This window comes from Anoplopoma fimbria, chromosome 14 (assembly GCF_027596085.1).
Source record: "Anoplopoma fimbria isolate UVic2021 breed Golden Eagle Sablefish chromosome 14, Afim_UVic_2022, whole genome shotgun sequence".
NCBI lineage: Eukaryota > Metazoa > Chordata > Actinopteri > Perciformes > Anoplopomatidae > Anoplopoma > Anoplopoma fimbria.
In genome coordinates, this window is record NC_072462.1 from 15844684 (window position 1) to 15856789 (window position 12106).

The following is a 12106-nucleotide window of genomic DNA, read 5'->3' on the forward strand; positions in this document are numbered from 1 at the left end:
ATGTGCAGTTAGGAGTCTTCCCAGAAGCCTCAGAGCACCTCGCTACTCTTCGATACCATACATTAAAGTGTGTAAACTGTGACCACTAGCCCCTCTCATCTTTGTGACTGTACGTTGGCGATTAGTCCTTTTTGGTTTTCATGCAAAGGTAAACAAGTAAAAGGTAAAGATGCTAAAGAATCCTCAGTGTTAATATTAGGAGAAAGGATTGGATTTTCTTTTTCACTCCCTATTGTGTTAACACCTGTGTCATGTCGTCTCACTTGTTTTGTGTTACAGAACCAAAGCTCTTGCAAACTTTATTTTTGTACAATATTCATTTTATAACTTTTTACAGAATTAAACTTGTTTCTATTAAACAAGCGTGTCTCCTGGTATTCTGCCATGTATAATAACGCACCGGTGCCAGATGGTGCCTATTTGCTTAGCATGTGTTTACACAAGCATCATGCAAAATTGAGGCTGAAAATTTGGGTTGAATGGAGAATTGCAGGGATGGTTTGAGAGATGGCCTCTACAGTATGGCGTGCATTCCTGAACACAGACCCAGGGTCATACAGTAAACAAAAGCTTGCCGTAAAGCGCCACTGAGCTGTAAATCAAGGCGCTCGAGGAATGTTTCCACCGTGCAAAGAAGATCTGGAAATGCTGATGAGAAGATGGCAGCAGTACAATCAGCTCGTCATTAAGCAGTGGCTTAAGGTGTGTATACAATGTATAGCTGGATTAATACAATAGCTGTTTAAGTACAAGACTAGTCTCAATTCTTGTAATACCAAGTCAATAGTCTCACAAGTTAATTTCCAAAACTTTCGAGCCTCTGAATACTAATCAGATTTTTGTTTTATTTTAAATCAAAGCTGTTTAAATGCTGTTTTTGTTTTCAATATTACATGTCTCTTCAGTGCTGAGGCCTAATCATTAAAGCTGCTCTCATCAGCAATGTTAAATCAATCATGGATCTAACGACCATGTGAATGTAAAAGGGGTCGCTCGTAGTGACAAACAAACAGAAAAGTATCACCAAACTCAGCATTTTTATGCCCATTGTTTTGGTTTTATAGCCCACAACTTTAATGTTTTGGTCATGTTTCACTGTCGTCCTCCGCGTCGTTTTCTAACATAGGCATCTCTTTTCAAAGTTTTCCTTTAATACATCAAAAAGAAGACAAAGTTGGCAACTATCTGGTGAACCTAGTGGAGCATTTAGCAGCTAAACAGAGACCCACATTTCACTCAGGTGTTGGTTGAGACCAAAAACAGAGGTAAAAGAAGAGTGAATTTTTGTCAATTAGGAAGACACAGAATTTCATCAGCCTCGTCCTTTAGTTAAAATAATCTGGGTTCATTTGTTTAGTCTTGTGAAGTTAAATGTGATTCTATCCAAAGTATCTGGGCCCCGACAGTAATTGGTGATTGCTTGCGGCCACAACAGACAATTTTCTGTGGGACTATTTCTTGGGTAGAGAGATGGCCAATGAAAACTAGTCACAACATGGTCTGTGGAATATTTTGAATAAATCTATCTGGGGTTGAGTTTTTTTTTAACATTTTGAAACTTTGAGAAGCACAAAAACTTGCATTCACCTTCTCTGTATTGGGGCATAGAAACTGTAAGTGAGAACGTGTTTGTAAATCTGGATGAACTGACCCTTTGAGAGGTCTGCATCTTAACTTGCCTGCACCTGGAGGCTATGGTTTCAGCTCCACACACAGCTTCTCTTTTCCACGTGCCAACTGGTTCATCACATGCCGGTGGAGTGAATCAATCAGCGGTTACTCTTCACCTCTTGCTGAGGGTTGAGAAGGCTTTTTCACACAAGTGGAGCTTGACGTCAGCCTCTCTGAAGCCGTTCTCCTCTCAGCTCACCACTTTAGTTGCTCTTAAAAACATCACTCATTGTTTTTAGTCCTTCCATATTTCTTGTCCTGGTATTTCTCCGTCTTGTATTCATTTTATGGCTACAGGAAGTTTGCCAGGACACTGAGACATTAGATTGTCTGCTTGTAACTTTGGTCTGCTAGGAGTTTAAGACTGCTCTACAGTTTCACCCCGAGTAGAAAAAAACCCACAAAATGAACACAGTGAAAATGACCATGTGACTCTGAAGTTGCACTCCAGAGAGATGCTTAAGGAACACAAACATGTGCTTCATTAGATCTGTACATTGTGGTTTTGTCTGTCAGTTGAAATAACTTTAGACGCTGAACAGGTCATTCAAAGAGAAAATATAAGTTTTAGGCATGCTCAACAGTACAGCTATTTCCAGATTAGTTGTTTTTGCAAAGACAATGAAACAAAGACATACGGTTTGTTTGCAACTACACACAGGTTTAATATTTAAAATTTAGGCGTTAAAGCAATCGGAGCCCCTAGAAATATGATGCAATTTGGTGATGGTGCAATATTCATTTTTGAGAGAAGTTGTTTGTGAATACGATCTTAACTAAAAGGTTACATCTAATAGTCTTCCTCAACATCAATTTGGTGACAAAGAAAGTGAGATACAGTTGGAAACTACAGAAAAAGCTAGCAAGTGTTCCTTTACATTATTAAGATCATTTTACATTTTAATCATGATTTCTTATTTATTCACCAATATTAAAAAATGCAGTAGTTGCAGCAAAGTTTACCTATTTAAAAACATAGCAAAAAGTAGTCTATAAAACTTTATTTGAAGCAGTGAGTCAAAACACTGGCTTTGGCCCGCACTGGGTGAACTGTATATCTGCAGGATTAAGTCAGTGCCTCATAAAAAACATATCTGACAGAAGAATTTCTTTGATCAGCTGGTAAAAGCAGTAGTATCACTTTAATTTGGGTAAAATATATCACTATTTGACAAGAGAATACAAATTCCTCTATATAGGTCTTGAGGTGACTGATTGGAGTTTTGTATCAGATCCAACAAAACTGCAAAGCTTTAAAAAGTGTAAACCCTTAAACAAAACGAAAAAAGAAATGGCTGCAAGTTTGTGTACTTCTTTGTAATTTACTTTTTACAAACTAGCAAACAGTTTTTCGTGGCTGATGAACACAACCAGACCACAAAATCTGGAGACAATTTATGAGGCATTAGCAAACTCTGGAGATGTGGGAGGAGAGGACAATAGAAATTATGGATATAAAGTCCATGTAATCAAAACAGACATAAAAAGCCAAGTACTTCCAGAGGTTGATTAATGGCAAACTGAAGGAGTAGAACATAAAATTGTATAAAACTATATTATGCTTACACAGTAAAAAAACCTGCACATTTATGTGCTACCCCTCAACACAGAAGCACGCACATAAATACATATATGCAAACATTACGAGAGAGGACAGAGAATGTTCTTTTTAGTAACGTAATCGATGCTCCTATGCAGTTTCTGGCAGTAACTAAGTGTTTGGGGATTGATTCTGAGACCTCGTGGTTACGACGATATATATACAAACACAAGCCCACCCTGTCTGCTATTCTATATAAAATTAGCTGCTGTTGCGGCACCTCAGATCTTGCGTTTTTTCCACTCTGGTTCCTTTTCAGCTTCCTCATCCTCCTCTGAATCCTCTGCAAACAGAGGAACTGGCTGAGTTCTAAAGGGAAACAAAAGGGAGGTAATGATTTAACAGCTCCTTTCACACTACTTCAGAGAAACGCAATAAACTGCAAATTAAGATGATAACCAGAAAACAGAGCTATGAGAACACAAATTGTTTAAGAAGTTTAATATTAGAAATGAAGTACTTTGGATACATGATATCTTCTTTACTGGCCAATTGAGACTTAAGGAAGTTCAGGCTGCAGATGTTATAGTGACATGGCGCAGAAGACTATAACTCAGAACAAAACTAGACCTGCCTTTACAAGGCTGTTCCTCCCAGCGAAGCAAAGAGAGCTGTGATAGAGACTATTGCTTATTGAGAGAGCTCTACTAGCAGGCTAACGGGATGTTCTTTATCAGCTCAATCTTCTATAATGTATATCACTAGCATATTATTTTTAGAATAATGGTCGAGATGATTTCATTGCGATTTCATTGTGAAGCAATCCGTTACATTTGGCTCAAAGCTTTGTCCCGACGTTTATGTAGCGGTCTGAGTGCGATAGAGATCTAAAGTCGTCCATTACTCTCCTCTCTGCAGTGTGAAGTGTGTACCTGTAAAACTGCACAACTCTTTAAACATTAATGTGTCACACCGGTAGGAAGAAACCCAAGTACCATCACAATAGAGTAAGAAGCACCCCGGTTCTCATCTTACACTGTCTTCTAACCACAGCAAACCAAGAAATGAGAGAAGAGTGTGAGAAGGAAAAGAAGAACAGTGAGGTGGAGAGGGAGGGTGTAAAAGATTCATGTTGAGGATATAAGGGTTTCTTACTGTTTGTATGCCGGGGCAACCCAGTAAGGGTTTTCTGAAGCATCCTGGGCGTGACGTAGGATGGCCTGTCGTGGGTTACTGTCATCTGTTTTATCTAAAGCAATGTTCTTTACGATAAATGACGACAGAGTGCCACCATGAGCTGCTACTCTTCCTCCACGACCTGTCAGGACACAGAATCAATATCATATTAAAAAATGTAAAAACACTGTGTGACTTCACAATGACACACTATTTCACCAACTCACACAGACGCAAACATTTTATTAGTTGACATATTATCACAATCTTAGTTTTTTATTACTTTTGGCAGAATTCTGTTTCGTTAACTCATGGCATTCTTGCTCCAAAAGGTAGTGCGTAAAAGCTACACTGATACTAGTTACATTACTTCTGTGCTGTTGGCCTTAAATGGCTGCACAAATGGAGTTTTAAGTGGGGAAAACTTGCTGATTTCGCGAAAAGGCATTGTTACGGAACAGGAGTCACACATGCGTGTGCGTATTCCCATGTTTAAACACAGGGATTTCTTGCTTGAGATGGGCAGTAAGGTTGTTTGGGGGATTGAAAGACACCTTTGCCTTTTGCTTGTAAGCATCCAGCCATCCGCCAAACATTGTCTTCCACTTAGGCAAAGTAATTTCACACACAGGATAAACAATATAAAGACAGTCTGTCTTCTAAAACCTCTGACCTGCTATCAAGTAGTTAACCTTATTTTTATAAAATGGACCTACATTTTCATTTGCAGACTAGTTATTTTTCTGGCTTTATCTTAACCCTTGACTCTTCATGTTTTAATACTTTATATCAAAAAGATTCTCAATTCATTGTCATTTAGCTTAGCATAGTTCCTATTTCACTTATGAAAAGGCTTTTGAGTAAATAAAGTTGTTTTTTTCCACTGCACAACTTATTACAGTGAAGAAAAACAAAGAAAGACTGATGTATTAAAAATATGATATATGTCAATAACGACTTATTTTGAGTGCAAATCATTTTATTCACCTAATTCGGCAGCTGTGGCTTTTTAAGGTGGTTCTGGTAGGCAAAACTTTCTTAACCCCCTTTTTGAAATTTTGGAATCTATTTGTAAGTCCCACATCGAAATTTAAAAATAGATCGCACGGCGGATCTATTAGATTGCTTTAAGTACATTGGTGCTGAAGGAATAAGTGAGTGAAAGTGAAAAAAACCCCCAATAAAATAGCAGCAATGAGCCAGCTGGAACCTTATGAAGCAGGAAATGTTGTCTGGCATCTCGGTGTGTATTAAGGTAACAATAAAAACAGACTGACCGTGGGTCCAAGAGAAAGTTCACAATGCATCATAATGACCCAGCAGTTAAAGATATGTGAGGCAACAGCAGCCTACAATGAATCTTTGAGAGGCCAAGTGGGAACAGTGCTGTTGTAGCTCTTGACTTCAGCCGGATTGCATAACACCGAACACATCATCAACTGTGTGGATTTGTACATCTGCCTCAAACAGAATCATGTAATCATCCAGTCGAGAACATGACTAGTAATACGCTTTGAAAAACAACGGTAGAACGCTAGCTTTACCTCGTTACTACCCTCATATTCCATTGGCAGTGTTTATTGAGTGTTTTTGATTTTGATCATTATTTGTTTTTGTTTGGTCTTCCAGGAATATTCATTGTACACGCTATTGCATGCATTTCCTGTAACCTGTATTTTCTTGTTATTTTGTTTATTCTGTGATATTCATGCACTAATAAAAGCCACAAAAAAAAAAAAAAAAATGCACTTCACCTGGTCCTGACACAGGAGGCTCGGGTTTGTGGGATTTCCTTGGATCAAGACGGTCCTTCTCCAGCTGTTTTCGTGTACTCCGCTGCCGGGCCTCTCTGAACATGGGTAAGGCATGAGCTGGAGACACACAGGGTAAACAAGTATAATCAAGTTGCTAAGGTAACTGCAAGATCACATAACACAGCCGCACAAATAAGCAGACAGGGCACCTGGCAATATGTGCAGTGTTTGTAGCTCATGTAAAGTGCTACGTTGCTAAATAAAGACAGAATGCAAAGCTGAGATTTGCCGGTGGTTGTATACAGCAAATGCAGAAACACAATCTGACCCACTACTACACCTTGCAGGAGATAAGCACCATTTACGCCAAAATACCCACTCACACACCTGTTGAGCTCTGGCAGGATCTCTCCTCTTGTGTACTCTTTCTGCCATAGTGCACACCAACATATTCATTATATCCCCCATGTTTAGAATGAGACAATCACTCGGCCACTCTTCACACTTTTGTGAACACTATCACAATAAAGGCCCCCAGCACTTAAATCCACGAGTGTGTGAGTGAACATGTACATGAGTAAGTGTGAAATAGTGTTCTAAAAGGTGTGTCAGAAGGAGAGACTGTGTGCGTGCGCGTGTGACAGAAAGAGAGAGAGCCAGCATTTGTGTTTGTGTAAAGTGAGTGTATGCTCTGCTCTTATCCTCGGGGGTTACAAAGAGACACTTTAGTAAAGGGCTAGATAAAGTGATTTTCCATTCAGGAGCCCTGTCGCTGTTCAGTGTTAATTCTTCTCCTCCACGCTACATTAAGCAAAAAGGTTACTGTTAACAGATTCCCTCGCTTTTCTCAATGGGCCATCACTTGCTTCCTGTCCCCTCTAATTTTCCAGTGCCGGGGCATCAAGTGCGTCACTCGCTGCTAGTGGCAGTCAAACGCAAGCCTATTTCACACCCTGTTGGCATGGCGATGAAATCACATGAGGTATCTGAAGAGGCTGCGGTAGCCCAAACAATAAATGTCGTCAGAATTGAGTCTTGGCAGCCAATCAGGGACGATGTGTCAGCAGCTATTCTGTTGGTGTAGGTTCATGACTTTAGTGTGGGGGCAAAGGAGCATGAGGCACGCAGTAAAGAGATGACAGCCTCGTGTGCTGGTGATATGACAGGATGACAGGTAGGGGGGTAGTCTGTGTGTGTTTATCTGTGTGCGCGTGTGCGTGTGTGTGTGTGTGTGTGTGTGTGTGTGTGGTTTGGACAAGCCGGAGATCACGCCGGCAGGGGTGGGCGAGGCGGCTGTCCCCTGCGTGATCCGGCATGACTGCAGACCACATGGCTGCCGCGTGGCACGGAGCCCTGCGGCTGTCGATCCACTCATCCACACCCTGCTCCATCAGCTAATGGTTCTGTGAAAGACCTATATACTCTCATTCCTTGCAAAGCCCTCGGTATGTGTGTGTGAGAGAAGCAAGAGAAAGGCAGCACGTAAACAAGGGGTTGGTATTTTTGTTCTTTATTACCAAGAAAGAGGATTCTTAGACTATGGTCCACTTGTCACATCATGCACTTGGAAGATGGCCACCATTGTTTTGGGGATGTTTCTCTCTTGTTAAAAACACGCAGTGCCTTATCATGTGAAGAGCAGATGGGTTAGTGGCTCAAGGTGGACTAAACTGCTGGAGGGCTTTGAGAAAGGCACTCCACGTTAATTGCTTCAGTAATTGTTTACTGTTACAAAGGCCATGCACGCCGAGGCAAGAGAGCGGGGAATTACGTGCCACAAATCGGCAAATTATATTATTCTTAAAAGGTATGAATGAAACAGATTGTGAGTGTTTGAACAGGCATGGCAGAACTTACGTGTGATGATGTAATCTTGTGTTAGCGTCTCTGCTTGTCTCTCCTTCCGCTGGCTCTTCACTACACACAGCTTAGCCCCTCTGGAAAAGAGACAGTGCGTTACAAATTAGGCTTTTTGAACGCATCATAAAGAAAACAAGAGATCAGGGATGATCATTGTTTTTTGTTTTTTTTAAACAGACTTAAACGGACAATGACAATTCTTTGCATCCACAGGCTATTATTGCTTATGCTTTTGTGCCGCAGAGCTCAATTGTTTTCAAAAACAACAACAAAAATGCTTAATAAGAGTCATAATCACTGTGATTGTTATATTGAGTACAAAAATAAATAATTCCATGAAGGTATTTGGTTTGACTCACACAGAGACAGATAATGAACTTGCATGCTCATATTTACACTGTGTTTACAGTGTGTTGATGGCAGTGAACGCATATGTTAACTATTGCAACAGTATGGCTCCTACATGTGTTCTTAATAGTTTTTGGTCAACAATAGAAAGTTGTGCTAGGCTTTGGCTACACATACAATAAGTGTAAGGATAAATTCATTGTTGTTTTTAGTCTCCTTCAGGGGAATTGTCTGCAACAACAAAGGTAAAATAACACCAGCCTTATATATAAACTGAACGTACCTGTGGCTTTTAACAGGGTCATAGTAGACCTTGGCCAGTCCATTTCCGGTTCCCACCATTACCTGGTTAAGTTTTGGGTGCCACAGACAGCGGACGACACTCTGTAATAACAAAAGGTAACACTCATATTCTATTGTATTAAGTATTGTCAGTGTATGACCCAGGTCCCTTGTGGTACAGTGGGGATCAGTCCCAGCGTGCTCTGCTGGTCTAGTTGACTATATTTGGTTGTTGGGATAAGGGCCGGATCCCTCAGTCTGTGTGTGACAGATGGCCCAGTGCCAATAGGCAAATGTGACCACATTTATCCAGAGGTGTGTGTGTATGTGAGAGAGAGAGAGAGAGACAGAGAGCAAAAGAGGAGTACAGAGAGAAATGCACACACAGTGGTCGGACAGTGATGAAGACTCTCTGTTCATTCTGTGATATGTGAGCCACAGTGGAGAGCTGGACTCCCTGCAGTGGAGCCTCTTTTGTTCACACACATTATTAAAGCCTCACAACCTCCGGTGACGACATGTGTTTAAGTATGCACATCTATATGTATTTGGTGTGGTTGTGGATGTCCTGTAGTTGCATGGAATTTTTGAGCGCTTTTCTTTATGTGGAACAGAGTAGGCAAACGGGGGGGGGGGGGGGGTCTATGACAGGGGCACAGGATGGGGGTGGGTATGTCTACGACTGGGACGTCCAGATTCTGTGACGGTGAAAGCTGCTTAGCGCCCAGCTGTTCAGCTTCCCACCAGGATACCATGGGAAGGAGTCTTTATCACACACACAGCACACACACACACACACACACACACACACACACACACACACACACACACACACACACACACACACACACACACACACACACACACACACACACACACACACACACACACACACACACACACACACACAATTATGAAGACATGGACTTGTGCAGACATGTGCATAGAGAAAATGTAAGCATGGTTAGTTGCTGATTTTACCTTAATATTACAATATTAAAACTATGAAAAAAAACGTTATGTGATCATATAGAACAAAACATCCAACCAATATATATCTTACCATGTCTATAAATGCACTTAAACAAAATAATCATGTTCCAACATAATTAAGACTCTTAAATTCACTCACAATGTGCTTCAAGTTTACACTAACCTTATACACACACATACATTCTGTATCTACACTGTCAGACCAACTGCTCGCTGGTGTGTAGCTCATGGGACAGATGAGGGTTAATCTGCTCAACCAGATCATGAGCCGGCTGTAATTGATGGACAGATCTGGAAAATGCTTTAAACAGGATGTGCTTAACATGAGTCGCACATTAATACACTGATAGATAGATGACACCATGTATTAAATAAATAATTTGAATAAATGACTTGATGAGCACAGACTTAAATATATGTTTGCTCTTTGTCATCTTAGCATAAAAACTGTTAATTAGACAAATAATTCTGAACTGTGAAAATCTGCTGAATTTGTCCTAAGGGAGCCATTTCTCCCCATAGAACGCTCAACACTTTTAAAAACATGTATCAACATGCATCCATCATCAATTGATGTCCACCCACAGTGAATGTGCCTCAGTTTAAATGTCTAATGGGTTATAAATTGCCCCATCAGCGTAACTACAGCAACACAGACAGGTACTGTCAAATGTTGAAGAATTCACCCCATACACAGTACGGCACCACAACATAGCATGACCCAAATCAGGCAGCAAAACCAAAAACATCCCAACCAGGTAACTGCAGCCCAGCCAAGTTCAGAAAATAACCACTTCAGCCCCAAACAAATCAATCCGTCAGCAGTGAAACAAGTCAAACAGAGCAGCCTGAAACGGAGCTGCTCAGTGGGGCCCACCCCAGCTGGATCCACTGAGAAGCCCAGAGCCAAGCACAGCTCAGTCCAGTCCAACAGTAAAACTGCTTTCCAGATATTCAGAGCAGCATGTTTATACTCTAGGAACCCCTGTTTACGTTTCACGTCCACAAAATTACATCACATTATGAAGGAGGAAACTTTAATCAGTGCGTTTCTCCAGTAGCAGCCTTCTACGTCCCGTCAGATTAAAATACCTAAATCTGATTAGGGATAAATAAGACAACAGCCACTCGCCCCAAATATGTACGATGATTATGAAATAAAGTTATGCAGCACTAATGGGACACAAGCGTCGCAGCTGTGTTCCTTGTTTAGTCGCTGGTGAGTTGATCCACATGTGCAAAGCTTCTGACTAGCTTGGCTACACGGGCCAACTGGATTCAGTAGGAGAAAGGAGAACTCTAGACTTATCACCTCAGCTACACACTGAGTGGGCACATGTCTGAGAAATCTGTAATTAGTAGGAACTGCCTTACTGGAACAACTGGCTTCTTACATCATGCAATATTTACTTTGGTAAGATGCACAAGAAAGAACATAGTTAAGGCCTCCCTTCTACCTTTCAAGCTTGGCTGCTCTTATTGAGGATGAAAGGTGGGCCTTTTGTATTAAACGCCTCCCTGAAGAGCATGGCACCAGGAGCAGCCCACTGTTTGATAAGAGCTATCAAGCATGAGGTGGTAGATGTAGAGGGGGCAAAGAGCAACTATTGAAGGTGACCCCCTTAACATTTTTTATAAATAGGGCTAATGAAGGATTCTTGAGCTGCACTCCTGAATCTTAGGTATGCAAGTCAAACTGGATATCAGGCATGAAAATGCTCAAATACCAAGCATAAGAATATCATATTAGGGGGGTTCTGTCGCCACTTTCACCCATCCCAAAACAGATACTCAGGATTTTGGCTATCACTGAGTAAAGATCAAAAGCCAGATTTAAAAATCTGTCACTGAATAGATCTGATTAAGATCATTCTCCTATGTGTAAGATAGTGAGGCTGTAACTACAAATAACTTTGTGACTATAAGTTGAGTGCACCAATATTTATTTTTGGTCAGTGAAAATATACATTGTTCTCCAAGGCTTAAGACCTGAAATAGTACGAAATGTCAAATCAGTAAAATCTGTCCATTACCCATTCATTTAATAAGGTTATTAATGCAGAGATGACAATCTGGCGCAGCAGCTTCACACTTTGGATAAAATATCTTTGGAGGCAATTTTCATGCTGTTATCACATAACAATAGTGGAAAGATGACAGGAAATTAAGGACAAAGATGCAACCAAGGTCCATGCTGGATTTGCAGAGTACAGACGATCACAAAATACCAGATGATATACACATGCATGCAAGCTGAGATGTGAAGACATTCATACATACAGCACACAGAACTATAGGCACGCGTTTACAGGAAGTGCATGACGGCTGCAGGTTTAAGTTCCATTTGAAATCAAGCAAAGAGCTCAATCCTTTTGATAGTCAGCATGGTCTCACCTAGTTTCTGCCCCTTTTGGTGAACTAAGATAAGCTTCAGAGTGTCTGAAGTATTTACCAAATGGACCTAAAACAGCCTCTGCTCCCG

General features: G+C 40.8%; 1 protein-coding gene across 3 annotated transcripts in view; it reads right to left on the reverse strand.

The window, feature by feature from the left end:
- Positions 1 to 2315: 2315 nt before the first annotated feature.
- The window catches only part of LOC129102277 (WD repeat-containing protein 70), a 38233-nt gene continuing 28442 nt past the window's right edge, over positions 2316 to 12106 (reverse strand). For all 3 annotated transcript variants that reach the window (XM_054612342.1, XM_054612341.1, XM_054612343.1), the window contains exons 14-18: positions 8633 to 8733; positions 7999 to 8078; positions 6142 to 6258; positions 4367 to 4529; positions 2316 to 3580 (exon numbers count right to left, since the gene is read on the reverse strand). In XM_054612342.1, the coding sequence (XP_054468317.1) occupies positions 3493 to 3580; positions 4367 to 4529; positions 6142 to 6258; positions 7999 to 8078; positions 8633 to 8733 (549 nt within the window). In that variant the 3' untranslated portion in view covers positions 2316 to 3492. The remainder of the gene's footprint in view (positions 3581 to 4366; positions 4530 to 6141; positions 6259 to 7998; positions 8079 to 8632; positions 8734 to 12106) is intronic.